Source organism: Physeter macrocephalus, chromosome 18 (genome assembly GCF_002837175.3).
Source record: "Physeter macrocephalus isolate SW-GA chromosome 18, ASM283717v5, whole genome shotgun sequence".
Classification (NCBI taxonomy): domain Eukaryota; kingdom Metazoa; phylum Chordata; class Mammalia; order Artiodactyla; family Physeteridae; genus Physeter; species Physeter macrocephalus.
The window spans coordinates 88516221-88532717 of record NC_041231.1 but is presented as its reverse complement, the minus strand read 5'-3'; the positions used below and the strand labels follow the sequence as shown (position 1 = coordinate 88532717).

Sequence of the window (16497 nt, the reverse complement as noted above, 5' to 3'; positions counted from 1 at the left end):
TGAGCCTGCGCGTCCGGAGCCTGTGCTCCACAACGGGAGAGGCCACAGCAGTGAGAGGCCCGCGTACCGCAAAAAAAAAAAAAAAAAAAAAAATTATTCTATGCAAATGTAAGCATTTATCTAAATTAGTCCTCTTATCATCAGCCCAACTGAATCTACCTCAAAATGAGCAATGATTGCAAAAGAACCTGAAAACCAGCGATGCCTTTACTGCAGCATTTTCTTCAGAGTTGAGTGCTCAGACTTCATTACCTCAGATGGTCTGAGTGCATGTGACTGATGTAAATTAGGTCCGCTTGGTACAGCCTCTCCAGCCAGTCAGATGGAGGCTCATGTAGTAACCACCATCCTCGGGCAAAAGCAGGACCGATTAACCAAGGGTCAAACACCATCCTCTTGTCCCCCAACTTGAGGTCCATGCAGGCATGAGTCAGGTATGTTATCTGTCGGAAGACAGTGAGATTCAGATTATTAAATCGTTACCAGGCTTCCCTGGTGGCTTGGTGGTTGAGAGTCCACCTGCCGATGCAGGGGACACGGGTTCGTGCCCCGGTCTGGGAAGATCCCACATGCCGCGGAGCGGCTGGGCCCGTGAGCCATGGCCGCTGGGCCTGCGCGTCCGGAGCCTGTGCTCCGCGGCAGGAGAGGCCACAACAGTGAGAGGCCCGCGTACTGCAAAAAAAAAAAAAAAAAAAAAAAAAATCATTACCAGCCAGCAAAAATGAACTAACTCAGCTGCTTAGCTGACAAGTCACATTGGAGAACTTGGCTCCTAAGTATGTTCAGTGAAACAGGATGCAAGTGAGACCCAGCAGGAGTGTTTATATAGAATACAACTCTCAGCACAGGTCACTAGTTTAGTAGAATAGAAATGTTCATGGTGGGTTTTAGGTGTCAAACCAATTGATTTACCCAGCTCGACTCTCTTTAAATTAGCTCCTAAATATTTATTTACAGTCTGCACTGCATAATAGCATTTGTAGCCAGTCCTTCAAAGCACAATTTACAGGGAAGGGCAATTAGAGATGTTATGGCAGACACCTGGGGATTTAAATGCTGGAGTGGCTGGGAATAGGTACACGAATGAATGATTCCTGGTGGGTTTAAGGCCGAAGATAGATGGGCCCCAGGCTGAGCAGCTGGAGTCTGTCGCCTGTGTACAGAAAATCCGAGACAAAGATAATAGCTGGAGCAGAGAGGAGCTGAGTCCTGCCCAGATAAGAGATAAAGAGACCATATATTCCTCATTCTCAAGGTCAAGGAGACCTTCCTGACTACACATGCGCAGAAAGGCTCCTCGAGGGCCAACAAGGGAGGGGGCGCCACCCCACAGTAGGTGATGTCAACCTTTCCACAGGCCTCTGAGCTGGAATCCATCTTGGCTAAGAGATGCACGCACACAGGGGAGGACCCTGAGTTATAACCAAATACGGACTCAGAGCCGGGCAAAGCAAGATGACTGGCCAGAGGAAACCCAGAAGAAATGCCCCACATAAGTGATTTAAACTACCACGAAGGCCCAACTGTCTCTCTCTGAGCCCACCCATGTGTGTCTATTCACACATACATTCTTCCTCCTAATAAACACTTTCACTACTTTTCGTCTCTTTGTTGAAATTTATTTCTACAAAGCAGACAAGCCAAGGCCTTGTCACTGGCCCTCATGGTCTAGTGGTTAGCATTCAGTGCTCTCACTGCTGTGGCCTGGCTTCAATCTCTGGTCAGGGAACTGAGATTCTGCTTCAAGCCGCTGCAGGCTGAGGCCACCCGAGATTGGGTTGGCATAACCATGCAGCCTGGCTAGACAGGCTTGTAAGGCCTTCTCTTCTAAATTACCTGCTGACTCACTCAGGATGTCAGGGTCCTCTGAGAATGGCTATAAACAATGACTTAGAGACTGGCATAGACTAGAGGATTCTAAATCAATCCCTCACTTCCTTCCCCTGATCTGGCATATCCACAAGAAAAAGGAAAATACCAGGAGCAGAGATAAGGTAATAGAAACTCCAGTGTGAAAAGCCAATAAAGAGGGTAAGGAGAGATCAAGAAATCAGGGCTTCCCTGGTGGCACGGTGGTTAAGAATCCTTCTGCTGATGCAGGGGACACGGGTTCGAACCCTGGTCTGGGAAGATCCCACATGCCGCGAAGCAACTAAGCCCGTGCACCACAACTACTGAGCCTGCGCTCTAGAGCCCGCAAGCCACAACTACTGAGCCCACGCGCCTAGAGCCCGTGCTCCGCAACAAGAGAAGCCACCGCAATGAGAAGCCCGCGCACCACAGCGAAGAGTAGCCCTCGCTCTCTGCAACTAGAGAAAAGCCCACGTGCAGCAACGAAGACCCAATGCAGCCAAAAATAAATAAATAAATTTATTTTTTTTAAAAAAAGAAGAAATCAAATTCAGGTGATTATGCCTATTCTATATAGGTTCCCATTTGTTTCCTCAAAAAAGTAACAGCCCATTTTCTCAAATGAAAAGATTCTCAAATACTCCAGAAAAATTAATTTTTGATTGTTTACCTCTCTCAAACTATCAAAGTGTTTTCTCTGGAGGAAACTCTCTTCTAAAAGTAGGAAAATGCACAAGAAGGTTTGTAAAGTTCTCAGGGCAATGTGCAGAAATATACAACTGGCCATCTTACCTGATAGTGATTTGGTATCAAGGGCAATTTCTGAACTTCCACCAATAGTTTTGCATGACTCTCCTTTGGGACCTCCGCTAAAAGTTTTTTTGTTTTATTTTGTTTTTTTCTGGATGTATTCCTTGTAATCCCTGCCAAGTTCTGGGTGTTCCTAAAAAATTTGCTCAAGAGTTCAGAATAACTATATTATATGTCCTAACCAGCCACCTCCAAGAATATTCAAGGTAATACAGGATGTAAATATATATATATATAAGAGGAAATCTTAATTCTATTTTTGTTTTTAAGATTATTACAATGTAATGTTTCCTTACCTGCACTTCCCCAAAAGCCAAATCTTCAGGAGATCTGGGCTCTGAATCCCAGGGGTTAGGAGGATTCAGTTCTAGAAACAAAAGTCCATTTTCTTCATTCTTTTCCACAACTAGAACCAAAGGGGAACAAATCTGGATTAACAACAATAACAAAATGACTTAAAAAGCATCACTGAAATGGAAATGCATGGCTCAGGTACACAGAGTACAAAAATCAAAGGAAAATAAAAGCAAAAGGTAATGCTCATTTGGGTCAAACAATGTCTACTGAGATGAGGCCTGAAGACCATCACCCATTCATTTTTTTTTAATTTAAAATTTATTGTAATGGGGTCTGCACAAAAGGAGGGGGTGAAGGGTGGGGAACATGCAGGGGACACAGGAGCATGACATGGCCAGGGCCACAGCTTCTGTCGCAGGGGGAGGGAATGAAAAGAAAAGGCCAGAGCTGGAGCTGGGGTGGAAGAGGGAAGGGGGAGACACTGTGGCTGCATTTCCCCCCACCCCCAGGAAGCACCTCTAGTCCCTGGATCCCCCCATTTACCCTGGCCCCCTAAGATTCCATCTCTTGTCCTGCCTCTGGCCCTAGTGGCTCCTTCTTTTGCTCCCCTTGACTTGTTTTCCCCTGACAGATTCTCAAGCAGGATGATGTTTAGGGCCTGACCCCAAACCACCCCACCTTATGAAGGTATAACCTCTGCCTTCCCTGTTTCTGCCCCTCCTCAGATCTCACCTTTCCCCCTCTCTGGGACAGAATCTTTGATTTCCTTCCTTCCTCTCCTCCCTCCTCCTGGAAAAAAACAAAAAGCACCAACTCCCCAGGGAGGGGCAGCAGACAGTAGGGGGACACTGGAAGGAGGAGAGCACGCAGGACCGTCGAGGGAAAGGCTCACAAATCCCTGGAAGGGCAGGGCAGGGGGTTACAGAGAGGAGAGGGGGTGAGGGCAGTGGCCGCTTCTGTCCTCTGCCACCCCTGCCCACTGTCCAGGGGGCTTCAACACGACTGAGGGGCCAGGTGTGCATATGGGGTCAGGTTTGATAGGGAGAAGAGAGGAGCAGGAGAAACAAATCGTTAAAACCTAGCAAATTCCCCTAAGAAAACACTTCTTCCTCCTTTCCTTCTGGAGGCTCCTTGGTTGGCAGGGCAAGTAGTGAGGAGTTGGTGGGAAGAGACAGGAGAAGAGGAGATGGTACCGAGGGATTTTCCTCCATTCTCCCCTCTCCCCCACACCAACTTGGAGCACACCAGGGCTGGGAGCGAAGTGGCTGAGAGCTCACACACACCCCCTCGGCCCCCGAGAGGGAGCCACAGCTCTGGGAGGGGCTGCCGCCACCATTGGACAGGCCTCACCTGTACCTGCTGGGTGCGGGGGTCCCCCTCAGCTGGTGGGCTGTGGCCGGGAAGGCGTCTCCGGGACAGGGGCGTCGCCCCCCCCACCATGGGTCCGCATGTGGCCGGCCAGCTGGGCAGGGTCTCGCAGTGCACGCTGCACAGCTTGCACAGGATGAAGTCAGCCCGTATGCTGCCGTGGTGAAGCCTTTGTTGCAGAGCTCACGGACGTGGTGAGGGCCCTGGCTACGCACCTTCATGTGGTCCGAAATATAAGCCGAGCTCAACATCTTGCCACACACGTGACCCGGCGCCTTCTCTTCGTGTCGTTCTGTGCGGACCCGCAGTCGATCCTTGATCTTCGTAGCAAACGCTGCCTCACAGTTCTCACATCTGAAGGGCCGGTCTGTTGAGTGCACTTGTCTGACGTGACTGTTGAGGTGACCCCGCCAGGGGAAGCTCTTGCCACAGTGGGAGCAGCTGTAGGGCTTGTGCACTGCGCCGTCGTGTGAGCACACGTGGTAGCTCCTGCGGTCCTTCTGTCGGTTCCGGTGGTAGACGTCGCGGAAGGCCTCGCCGCACATCTCGCAGGCGTGGTTCTTCTGGATGCGCTTTCCACCGCACCCACGGCACCCGCGGCCACTGCAGCCGCTCGGCCGCCGGCCCCGCTCAGCTGGGGCACGTTCAGGAGGCTCAGGGGCACCATGGTGGTTATTATCTTCATTGCACCCGAGGGGACCCGGCCGGCTTTGGCTCCCGTGTGGATGGCGTCGTGCCTCCAGGCTGTAGCCGTTCTTGAACTCCTTGGCGCACAGGGCGCAGAGGTAGGGCTCCTTGCTCTATGCTGCTTCTCCAAGGCAGATGCGACTGGGGCCACAGCGACCGTCGCGGTTGGGGCAACGACGGCGGTGGCCGCAGCTGCGGCGATGGTGGCGGTAGAGACAGGGGGCGCGGCCTCGGCGGCGGGCGCAGACACCGGCAGGGGCGGCGGAGGGGGCGCCGGGGGCTGCTTCAGAACTTATGTGTCCACAGTGGAAGCGGCGGCCGGGGCCGGGGGCGCAGCAGCAACGGCGGCGGCCGCGGCGGACTCCTGGGCGGCGGCGAGAACCGGGGGCAAGTCCACCTGGAGGCGCTCGGCCGCCGGGGCCTGGGGCGTAGGTGGGGGCGCCGGCGCGGCCTGGAATGGACTCTGGGCGCAGCTCTGGGAGGCAAAGATGCCGGGCTGGAGCTCGGCCCCGACCTGCGGGGGGTTCTGGGCGTGACCCTCAGGTGGCAGGAAGGAGTTCAAGAGGCCGCCCCCCCAACCCCCGCGGCAGTCCAGGCCCAGCACGGGGAAGCGGGGGGCAGCACCGTACAAGGGAACACGGGGAACATGGCCTCCGCCACGGCGGGGCTCAGCGGGGGCCGGGGGCGCGGGCTGCGCCGAATGCATGGCCGGCGGGCCGCCCCGCCGCCCTCGCAAGCCGGCGGGCTGGAAGGAGGGAGGGAAGGCGGGCGCCTGACGGGCCGTGGAGCGCAGCGGTGATGGCGGTGGCGACGCCCCCTGGATGGGGGCGGGAGGCCCGGCGGGGCCGGGGACCGGGGGCCGGGGGCCGGGGGCGCGGGCGGCGGCGGTTGGAGCCTGGCCGGGCGGGTGGGGGGAGCGAGGGAACAGCCTCCTACCCAGCTGCGCCGCTCGCCCAGCCGGCGGCTCGGGGAGGGCGCCCCATTCATTTCTTTCTTCATATTACACTTAAGGAACTCATGAGATCTCAGGTGTGTCAGGGACACAGCCACACACCAACAGCTTCATTACCATCAAATGAATGATTGTTAGAGATGAGTTCAAGGTGCTATGGGAGTGTCCAGGAAGGAGTACCTAGTTTGGTTCTAAGAGTCAAAGCAGATTTCAAATAGGAGGTAATGCTCCAGCTAGACTTGAAAGATGAGGTATCTGGGCCCAACAAAAGAAATATGATGATGTGAAGCAAACAGGATGAGACAACAGCATGTGTAAAGGCATAGAGGCACGAGAGAGCTTGATATGCACAAAGTGACTACTCATTTATGACCGAGGAAAATGGTGTTTGAGCCAGGCCAGGATAGACAGGTAGGTCAGAGAAGGTCATGAAGGACCCTAGATTCCCTCCTAAGGAGGAGTTTGGATTTTATCTTGTGGCAATGAGGGGTCAATGAAGAATTTTAAGCAATTGTAGCAGACGTGCTGGTGGCTTGCACAAAATCTATTTTGTCCTTCTTCTTTACTACTGGCATCTAATTTTTTTTTTAAGGAGTGGTGATACACCTATCTAAAGATCATGATTTCCCAGGCATCCTTGAAATTATGAGTGGCCATAGCTCTACGTACAGTTTATATAGTTCTGCCCAGTGAGATGTGAGCAGAAGTGTACTAGTAGGACTTCCAGGAACACGTTTATTTTCCTGACAAAGAGGGACAAACTCAACGGATCTGGACTGTTCGCCCTTCATCTTCCCCCCGCCCCTTGTGTGAAACTTGGTTGCCATGCTTGGAGGAGCAGGAGCCATCTTGAGACCCTGAGGAAAAAAGTCAGATACTAAGGATGACAGAATGGGAAGACAGAAGGAACTTGGCTCCTTGATTAACCAACAGCCATAATGCCCAAGACTGCCTGCTTTCCAACTTCCTGTGATGTAAGAAAACCTCAGATATGATTGGGCCACTCTTATTTGCGTTTTCTATTACAATGGCTGAAAGCAATACCTAAATGCTATAGGAAGAGAGTATTAAAATCAGAACTCAATTTTAGGAAGACCACTGTGTGACACAGGGAGAGGATCAATTGGAGGGAGGCAGGACCATATTTGAGAGCCCTCCCCATTGTTTTGGGAGGCCATCAGCAAACCACTGATGGACATGCACTCAGGAGAAAGATGGCCTATTTGGAGCCCTCACACCTCACTCTCCCACTTAATAGCTTAATGGCTGGATGACCTTGGACAACTTACTTGACTTCTCCATTCTTCAGTGTTTTTATCTATAACCCTAGCCACCTCCGAGGACAGTCATCCTAATAAATGCCAGCAATTTTACTAACTGCTCAATGAAAGCAAATGAGGTCCTAGACCAAAGCAGTCCCTGTGGAAATGGCATCATTGCCCTACCCTCTAAGCCAAGCATTTTCCTACTTTCTTCAAAGCATATAAAAAAAATATTTTGCCTACACTTTCCAAATGAATAATTATACTCACTTTAAGACAACTGCTAATGGAAGAAACTGAGGTAAAAATTACCCCTAAAATGAAAAATGGTGCATTTTTTAATATTCCCTAATAGTTGAAAACAAAAACTTATATATGCTGTCAAATTTCAATTTTCAAGGTCAACTTGAGGGACTGTAATAAAGAAGAGTTGGAAACTTAGAGAATTACCTCCCCTAAAGTCTGTTTTGCTCTCTCACTGCCCTACCTTCACCCTCGTGGCTACATATTCTCCCTCTCTGCCCCTCACACACTGATGACACATTTAGACGATCTCCTTGGAAAGCTCTCCTCAGTATCAGCACTGCCCACTACCTGGCTTCATTTGGGACTCAGCTGCCATATTATCAGACAGGGCTTTCTGACCACTCCATCTCAAAGAGCACTCTCCAGCCCTCTAACCTCATTTTTTTCTTCCTAGCCCTATTGTCACTGGACGTATTGTATATTGTTTGCTTATGGTCTGTCTCCCCTATAAGACTATGAGCTCTGTGAGAGCTGGCATCGTGGTTTGTTTGATGCTCTGTCAGTAGTGTGCCAAGAACGTTGCCTGACTCACAACTGGCATTTGTTAAATATCTGTTGAGTTAATTGATTAATTAATGGTCATCATTCCATGTCTCCCAAGACTCTCTTGGGGTGCACAGCCCCCTCTCCCAACCCAGGCACTGCTCCTGCCCAGACTGGGCACCTCAAGTTGGGAAATTTAGATATAAGATTATCTCAACAAAAGCCCCAAATAAAGTATATTACTTTTTCATTTTTAAAAGAGCACTTTAAAAGCTAGAAACATGATCGCACCAGATAGCTTCAGTTGGTCCCTACAAACCCCCTCTTCTCTACCTGTCTGCACCCTTGTCCACCTACTGTCTCCTTCAGGAGGTTGACTTAGCTGGACCACATCAAAGGCCTCCCACACTCTCCTCCTTTTAGGTGAGTTTGGCTATTGGGAAGCTCCAGGGTGAGATGGTAAGAGAACTCAGTGAGGTTGGGTCGCTTATACCTCTGGCTCTTTCCCCATAAGGTCACCTTGAACTAGTTATGCTCTGGGCATGGACAGAGGTCACTGCTCATCTCATAGAAGCCAATTCTTTATGACTCTCTCTTCTTCCAGATTCTGGAAACTGCTCCCTCCTCATCCCTTTGGCCTAAAGACAGATAATTTGGCTGTTATCAACTCCAGGTTACTCCACCTTCCCTGTGATTCTCCCACATCCACACCTTATAAAATATCCTTTGATGAAAACACACTCTACAAATTATCCCAATTTGAGGGTGCCATCTTTTTTCCTTTTGTGAATATAACTAATACAATAATTAAGAATCGCTATCCTGAAACCCCAAATTCAGAAGAGTGATTACCTTTGGGGGATGAGGGGATATGTAATATGACCAAGGAAAGGTATTTAAAGATCTTCTGCTGTTAATGTTTTATGTCTTGAGCGGAGCACTGGGCACATGGCTGTTCACTGTGTTATTTTTATACCTTTTAAATATTGCTTAAGAATTTAATAGAAGCATATTAATTAATATTTTTCCTAGTAATAGTTATCAACTTATTTAATAGTAAAACACAATTGGCTTTCTTAATAAAATCAGGAACACACAAAGGATGCTTAATAGCACTATTCTTATTAAACTATGTCCTTGAAAATGCAAGTGATATAATAAAGATACATCTTATTATTATTTCCAGGCTATATGATTGCCAAAAAAAATAGTCATGAAATAGAAAGAATGCTGGATTTGGAAACATCTGGGCTGAGATTATGACTGGGCTGCCTATTATCAGCATCCTGGGCTGCAGTTTCCTGATCTGTAAAACAGGATTATGATACATACTTTGCAGAGTTGTTGTAGGGATTAAATTATATAATAAATCCTATAGTGTCTAGCACTATGCCTGGCACGGAGAAGGGATTTAAAAAATAATATAATTATTATGGCAATTATTTTACCTTCAAAGAATGAAGAGTTAAAAAGAAAGTTCAGTATTGGACAAACAAAATTATATACTAGCAAATACCATTTCGAAAATACAAGGTATTATGGAAGACTCTCAGAAAACTGCATTGATATCCACTTTTAAGGATTTTCCTTCTTTAGAATTGTTCTCTCTCAAGAAAAGCAGAAAAAAATAAGAGTCTGTAACTCTTAACTGTTATTTCAAAGCAAACACCATAAAAGTTTTTATGCCCCTCACACAAAGATAATGCATTTATGCATGGAAGAAAAGCATAACATCTGCCAACTCCCTGCCTCTATAAAGCAGGAGAATGTGTTATCCTTATTTTGACTGCACAAACTGATGCAATCTAGGTTATTTGGGTTATAACTTAATATTTATCCAGAAGAACAAACAAATGGAATTCATTAAAATATTTTTATAAGGAAGAATAATGAAGAAGAATTAGAGCAAAAACATTTTAGAAAACTGTAATAATTAAATCATTGATTATTGGCATAAGGACGGTCAAGGAGAGGATCCTAATTAAATAACAGTTTAATATTCTAAGAGAGGGATCATAGATTGGTGGAAAAAGAAGAGCTATCTAACAACGGTGCTGTGCAACTGGTTAGCTAAGTATTCCAGTTGATTAAAGACACAAAGAAAAGCAACCAAGTGGTTAAAAAGTATGAAAAAATAGAATATCAAAGGGAGGACTTCTAAGCTTAATAGCAATGGAAACAATTCCAGTAGAAAATCTGAATAGATACAAATGTAAAATGAAAAAGTTCTACCACCAAAGAAAATTGCCAAACATGTTTGGAAAATATTAGCAACATATTTGAGAAATAAGGGTAATTTAAAACAACAATGCTCTTTTTTTGTGTGTGTGTGTTTTGTGTGTGTGTGTTACGTGGGCCTCTCATTGTTGTGGCCTCTCCCATTGCGGAGCACAGGCTCCGGACGCGCAGGCTCAGCGGCCATGGCTCACGGGCCCAGCCGCTCCGCAGCATGTGGGATCTTCCCAGATCGGGGCACGAACCCGTGTCCCCTGCACCGGCAGGCGGATTCTCAACCACTGCACCACCAGGGAAGCCCAACAATGCTCTTTTTGACTCAAAGGAGGAAAGTCTGAAAAAGTAAGAATGCCCTGAGCTGCTAAGGCATGAAGAGAAAAGGCAGGCTTATTAACTAGTTAGAAGGAACAAAAACTGGTTCATTCTAAAAAATGGACTGTAATGCAATACATATTAAAGAATGGATGAATGAATAATGGACTCATTCATTCATTTAGTACCTCAAGTAAAGACGACTGTGCTAATCATATATTTCAGTTCATGACACATGATATTCGGTCCAGGCAAAGCTACTTACTTACTTACTTACTTATTCCCTTTATCTCTGTTTCCCACTCTTATTTCCCCCTCCTCCCCTACAGGCTACAATTTGAATGGTCATGCAAAATATGTATTATATTGTATATGTGCATCTTTAGTTTATATAAACGGTATTGGGTCTCCAGTCTGTTTCTTACTCTTTTTCACTCAATACCCTGTTTTTAAGATTCATTCATGTTACCACATGTACATCTAGTCCACTTCCTCTAACTGCAGTTTAGTATTCCCTGGTTCACCGCATTTTACCGATTCACTCTCCCAGTGGTGGACCCATAGACTCTGCCACAACAAGGTTTCTTTGGTATACAAACAGGAATGGGAGTGATGGGTCATGGCGTATTCATAAACCTCCCCTGACTAGTCACTGTCGGGTTCCTCTCTAGCGTGGCTGTACCAGCCACATTTCCACCACAGGCATGACTATTTCTATACCCTTATATCTCTGACAACATTCCGTGGCACCTTCGTTTCTTTCTATCAGTCAAAAAGACATAGAGTAACACCTCATTGCTTTACTTTGCAGTTTTCTGATAATTAACAAGTTTGAGCATATCTTCATGTGCTTATTGACCTTTGCGGATTCTTCTGTAAAATGCTAATTCATATCCTTTCTGCATTTTTATATTGGGTTTCCTATCTTTTTCTTATCAATTTGCATTACTTCCTTCTATATGCTAGATAATATTCCCTTGTTGGTTGCCAATATTGCAAAATAGTCACCCAAACTGTCAAATGCCTTTTAACTTTGTCCATGGTGTCCTCCAATTAACAGAAATCTTTAGTGCTGATGAAATCACATTCACCAAGGTTTTGTGTGTGTGTGTGTGTGTACTGGTGGGGTGGTTATCCTTTGAGCTGTACTTCTGAAGTGTTGTTTGAAGAGTCAGGAAGTGCTACCAGTTTCTAGGTCACAAAGATATTCTACATTTCTTCTGTTACTTTTACAGTCTGACCTTTTTCATTTAGGCTATTAGTCCATGTGAAGCCCATCTTTATATTACTATGTATGAGGTGTTAAATATGGGTAAAAGCATTAATTAGTCATACCCTGTTGCCAGTAATTCACCTATCTTACAGAAAAAACTCCCAAAACAGAGAAGTTCTTAAGCAGAAAGATCACAGTTTTGGTTTCGATGGCAAAAAAAAAAAAAAAAAAAAAAAAAAAAAATCTGTGAACAGCCCGAATTCCAACAACAGAGAAATGGCTAAATAAATTATTTAAGTTAATATTTAATGTAAGCACACTTTAAAATTATGTATATATAGAATCTGACATAATATGACTAATATAATAAATTAACATGACAAAAACAGGATGCAAAAATTATATATAGAATAATTATAATTATTTGTAAAAGTATGCTTAAAAAGATGACTGGAAGTTGGAACAACTAGATAGAAAATCAACAAGGAAATACAAGACTCAACACTATAAACCAACCAGACCCAACAGACATAGACAGAACACTCCACCCAACAATAAAATACACATTCTTCTCAAGTACATGTAGAATATTCTCCACAAACCATACGTTAGGCCATAAAATAAAGTTAAAAGGATCAAGTCATATAAAGTATGTTCTCTGACCACAGTGAAATGCAATTAGATACCAATAAGAGAAGAAAGTTGGAAAATTCACAAATATGTAGAAATCAGACAACATACTTCTAAATACAAATAATTTAAGGAGGAAGATCACAAGACAAATGAGAAAATACTTTGTGACAAGGAAAAATGAAAACATAATATTCTGAAACTTATGGAATGCAGCTAAAACAGTGCAGTGCATAAAAGGAACACACCTATAATAAAAAAGATCTCAAGTAAAAAACCGAACCTTCCACCTTATGAAATTAGAAAAAGAAGAGCAAACTAAACCCAAAGCAAACAAAAGGAAGGCAATATTTAAAAAATTAGAGCTAAAATAAACGGAATTGAGACTAGAAAAACGAGAGAAAATCAATGAAAACAAAAGTTTGTTCTTCGAAAAGATTAACAAAATTTCCAATCCTTTAGCTAGACTAACCAAGAAAAAAGAGAAAAGTTTCAAATTACTAAAATCAGGAATGAAAAGGGGGACATTACTATCAATCTTACAGAAATATAAAAACATAAGGAAATATAATAAATATTATATATCAACAAATTGATAACCCAGATGAAATGGAGAAATTCCTAGGAAGAAACAAACTAACAAAATTGACTCAAGAAGAAATAGAATATCTGAGAAGACCCATAACAAATAAAGAGATTTAATTAGTAAACAAAAACTTCACAAACATTAGCCCAAGCCCAAATGGCTTCACTGGTGAATTTGACCGAATGTCTAAAGAAGAATCAATACCAAACTTCACAAATTCTTCCAATAAACAGAAGAGGAGGGAACACTTCCTAACTCATTTTATGAGGGCAGTATTACTACCCTGATCCCAAAATCAGACAAAGACATCACACACAAAAAACTACAGACCAATATTCCTTATGAATATAGACATAAAAATCCTTAACCAAATATTAGCAAATACAATTTAGCAATATAAAAAATAATCATGACCATGACCAAGTGGGGTTTATGCCAGCCTGGTTCAATACAGGAAACGCCATAGCGACAGAAAGTAGATTAGTGGTTGGCCAGGGGATGAGGGAAGAGGGGAATGAGACTGACTGCTAATAGTTACAAGGTTTCTTTTGGGGATGATGAGAATGTTCTGGAATTAGATAGTGGTGGTAATGGCACAACATGTGAAAATACTAAAAACCATTGAGTTGCACACTCTAAAAAGGTGAATTTTATGGTACATGAATTATATCTCAGTTAAGAGAAGGAGGAGGAGAAGGCTGGGGAGAGGAAGGAAGGGGACCTTGGTGACGACTGGAAGAAAAGATACCAAAACAGGTGTTGTCTTGAGGTGATGGGAGTGCAAGTGAGCGTCTTCTTCCTTCTACTTTCCTGACTTTTACCTTCTTAATGATGACCATATATTGTTATTTATAATAATAATAAAATCAAATAATCTAAGTTCGTACGAGATCAAGCCATCCTTCTCTTTCTTCGAATGTGGTAGGAAATCACTACAGTGTAGGTAGTACTGGACTGAAAAGTGGGCTCTGTTAACAAAATTTTCCACTCTCACAGCATTTCCTTACTGGAGCAAAGGCTAGAAACTTCAGTGGGTCTTGTTATTTCCAGCCCTCCACTGACCCTGCTGCCACCTCTAGCCCTGCCCTTCACCTGCCATGGCAGCAAACATCAGCCCTCTGCATCAGTTCCCAGCCTTGATCTATTTTCCAATTGATCCAATTTTCTGCTGGGTGGGAAATCCCTTCCTCCTGCTCCTAAGGTCCCAGTTACAGGGGTGATGTGCAGATTATTTGAGACATACATATACAAATAAAACATTATGCTCTGTGTACCAAGTTCTGAGAATTTAACAGCTGTTCACTTTGAAATTCTTTCAACAACGCAATAAGATAGTTACTACCAATATTATATCCTAGTGAGGAAACTAAAGAACAAAGAGATTGATTAACTTGTCCCAAGTCATTTAACTGTGTGTTTGAACATCAGGATCTGAACCCAGGCTGTCCTGCACCATTCACTCTTAACCACTTTGCTATAATGTCTCGCTATAGGTCTTGTCCAAAAGACTTAGAGGTTTTATAAAGGCCCCTAAGCAGCTATCGATTTCTGGGTTACATACTCATAAAGTTGATAGTCTATTGTCCTTTCACTTACACAAACAGTCTGATATGTTCAAACCTTTGCTTCTTACCTGTTTTCTGCCAAATAAATTGAACAGTATTTGTACAGTTCCTGCTAACAATGCAGTCTGCACGTTTCCTAGGCTAGGTCAACAGACATGGAATGAGGCTTACTGGCAAAAGAACCTAGTAACCGAGGCATCCCTTTGAGGGGTAGGGGGAAGATGAACTTGTAGTCAAAGCAATTAGCAACTTCCCCAGAATAGCATTCTATCTCTTTTGAGGGGTGACGGGAAAAGGACATGCACCTCAGTAAGTGACACCTCTACTCTGGGAACTGGCAGAATGCCTTTGCAGGTCAGACCCTTCTTTAAAAAGTGATTAGGGGGCTTCCCTGGTGGCACAGTGGTTGGGAGTCCGCCTGCCGATGCAGGGGACACAGGTTCGTGCCCCGGTCTGGGAAGATCCCACATGCCGCGGAGCGGCTGGGCCCGTGAGCCATGGCAGCTGAGCCTGCGCGTCCAGAGCCTGTGTTCCGCAACGGGAGAGGCCAGAACAGTGAGACGCCCGCATACCGCAAAAAAAAAAAAAAAAAAAAAAAAAAAAAAGTGATTAGGAGTTGGTCTCACCGAGACACCTGGACAACACTGGCCCTGATAGCCTATTCCATATACAATAATTTGAGCCTGAAAAAGATGTAGAGGTAGTGTAATCAAAGTTCCCAGACTGGAGGTCCAGCCCAGGAAGCCCACTATTCAGCTCCCCTCACAGGTAACCAGTGGTCAGCCTCCCCCCATCCATAAGTGCTTTTGCATACATGTTTTTTCATAATAGGGCCATACTATATGTAATATTTATAATCTGCTTTATTTATCAAAAATAACTCTTATTAGTTTAGTTTCTTCAATAGTATCACTTTTAAGACACAGTGGAATTATTTCTAGTGTTTAAATTGTTTTCAATTTTTCTCTTTTGTAGATAGTATTGCTGTGAATGAACATTCTCATAGCCATATCTTTTGACATATCAGTGATTATTAAGATCTTAGGCATATGGTCTCGGATGTGGAATTGCCGGGTCAAAGGGATGCACCTTCTTCATGTGTGATAGGAAGCTCATTGGAGAGTTTTAAGCAGGGGAATGACATGAATTTACTTGAATTTTTAAAATATCAGTCTGGTACTAGCCTGCCTGAAACTAATACAACATTGTAAATCAACTATTCTCCAATATAAAATAAAATTAAATTAACAAAAATAAAATAAAATATCAAGCTGTGTGCTGTAAGCAGGATGGACTGCAGGAAGCAAGCATGGAAGCAGGGAAGCCAGTTGTGCAGACAAAAGGTGACTGTGACTTGCACTTGGTTGGAGACAGTGCAGACGGAGAGAAGTGGATGGATTCTGAAGGTGTTTTGGCACAGGACTTATTACTGGTTTGGATATGGGGATTTAAGGAAAGAGAAGACTCAAGAGTGACCACCAGGTTTTGTTCAGTTGAGTGGAAGCAGCGTCATTTACCAAGATGGAGAAGGCTGGAGGAGGGACAGGTCTGGGGATAAGGTGGGCTTGGCCATTAGGAGTTCTGTTTTGGCTGCAGCTTGTAATGCCTATTAGAAATCAATTCATGGGACTTCCCTGGTGGCGCAGTGGTTAAGATTCTGTACTCCCAATGCACGGGGCCAGGGTTCGATCCCTGGTCAGGGAACTAGATCCCACATGCATGCTGCAACTAAGAGCTCACATGCCACAACTAAGGAGCCCACCTGCCACAACTAAGGAGCACACATGCCACAACTAAGACCCAGTGCAACTGAATAAATAAATAAATAATATATACATAAAAGAAGTCAATTCATGTAGAACTCAATAGTTGGCCCTTCTTAACCGCGGTTCCTCTGCATCCACAGATTCAACCAACCTTGGCTGGTGTAGTCCTATAGT

The 16497-nt window shown here is 44.7% G+C and overlaps 1 protein-coding gene and 1 pseudogene across 7 annotated transcripts in view; both read right to left on the bottom strand.

The window, feature by feature from the left end:
* Nucleotides 1–16497, bottom strand: part of LOC102977564 (cytidine monophosphate-N-acetylneuraminic acid hydroxylase) — a 295804-nt gene that overhangs the window by 38204 nt on the left and 241103 nt on the right. For all 7 annotated transcript variants that reach the window (XM_028479285.2, XM_028479288.2, XM_055080222.1 and 4 more), the window contains 2 exons: nt 2958–3067; nt 253–443 (listed from right to left, as the gene is read on the bottom strand). In XM_028479285.2, coding sequence (XP_028335086.1) covers nt 253–443; nt 2958–3067 — 301 coding nt within the window. The remainder of the gene's footprint in view (nt 1–252; nt 444–2957; nt 3068–16497) is intronic.
* LOC102977008 (myc-associated zinc finger protein-like) lies at nt 4337–5661 on the bottom strand (annotated as a pseudogene).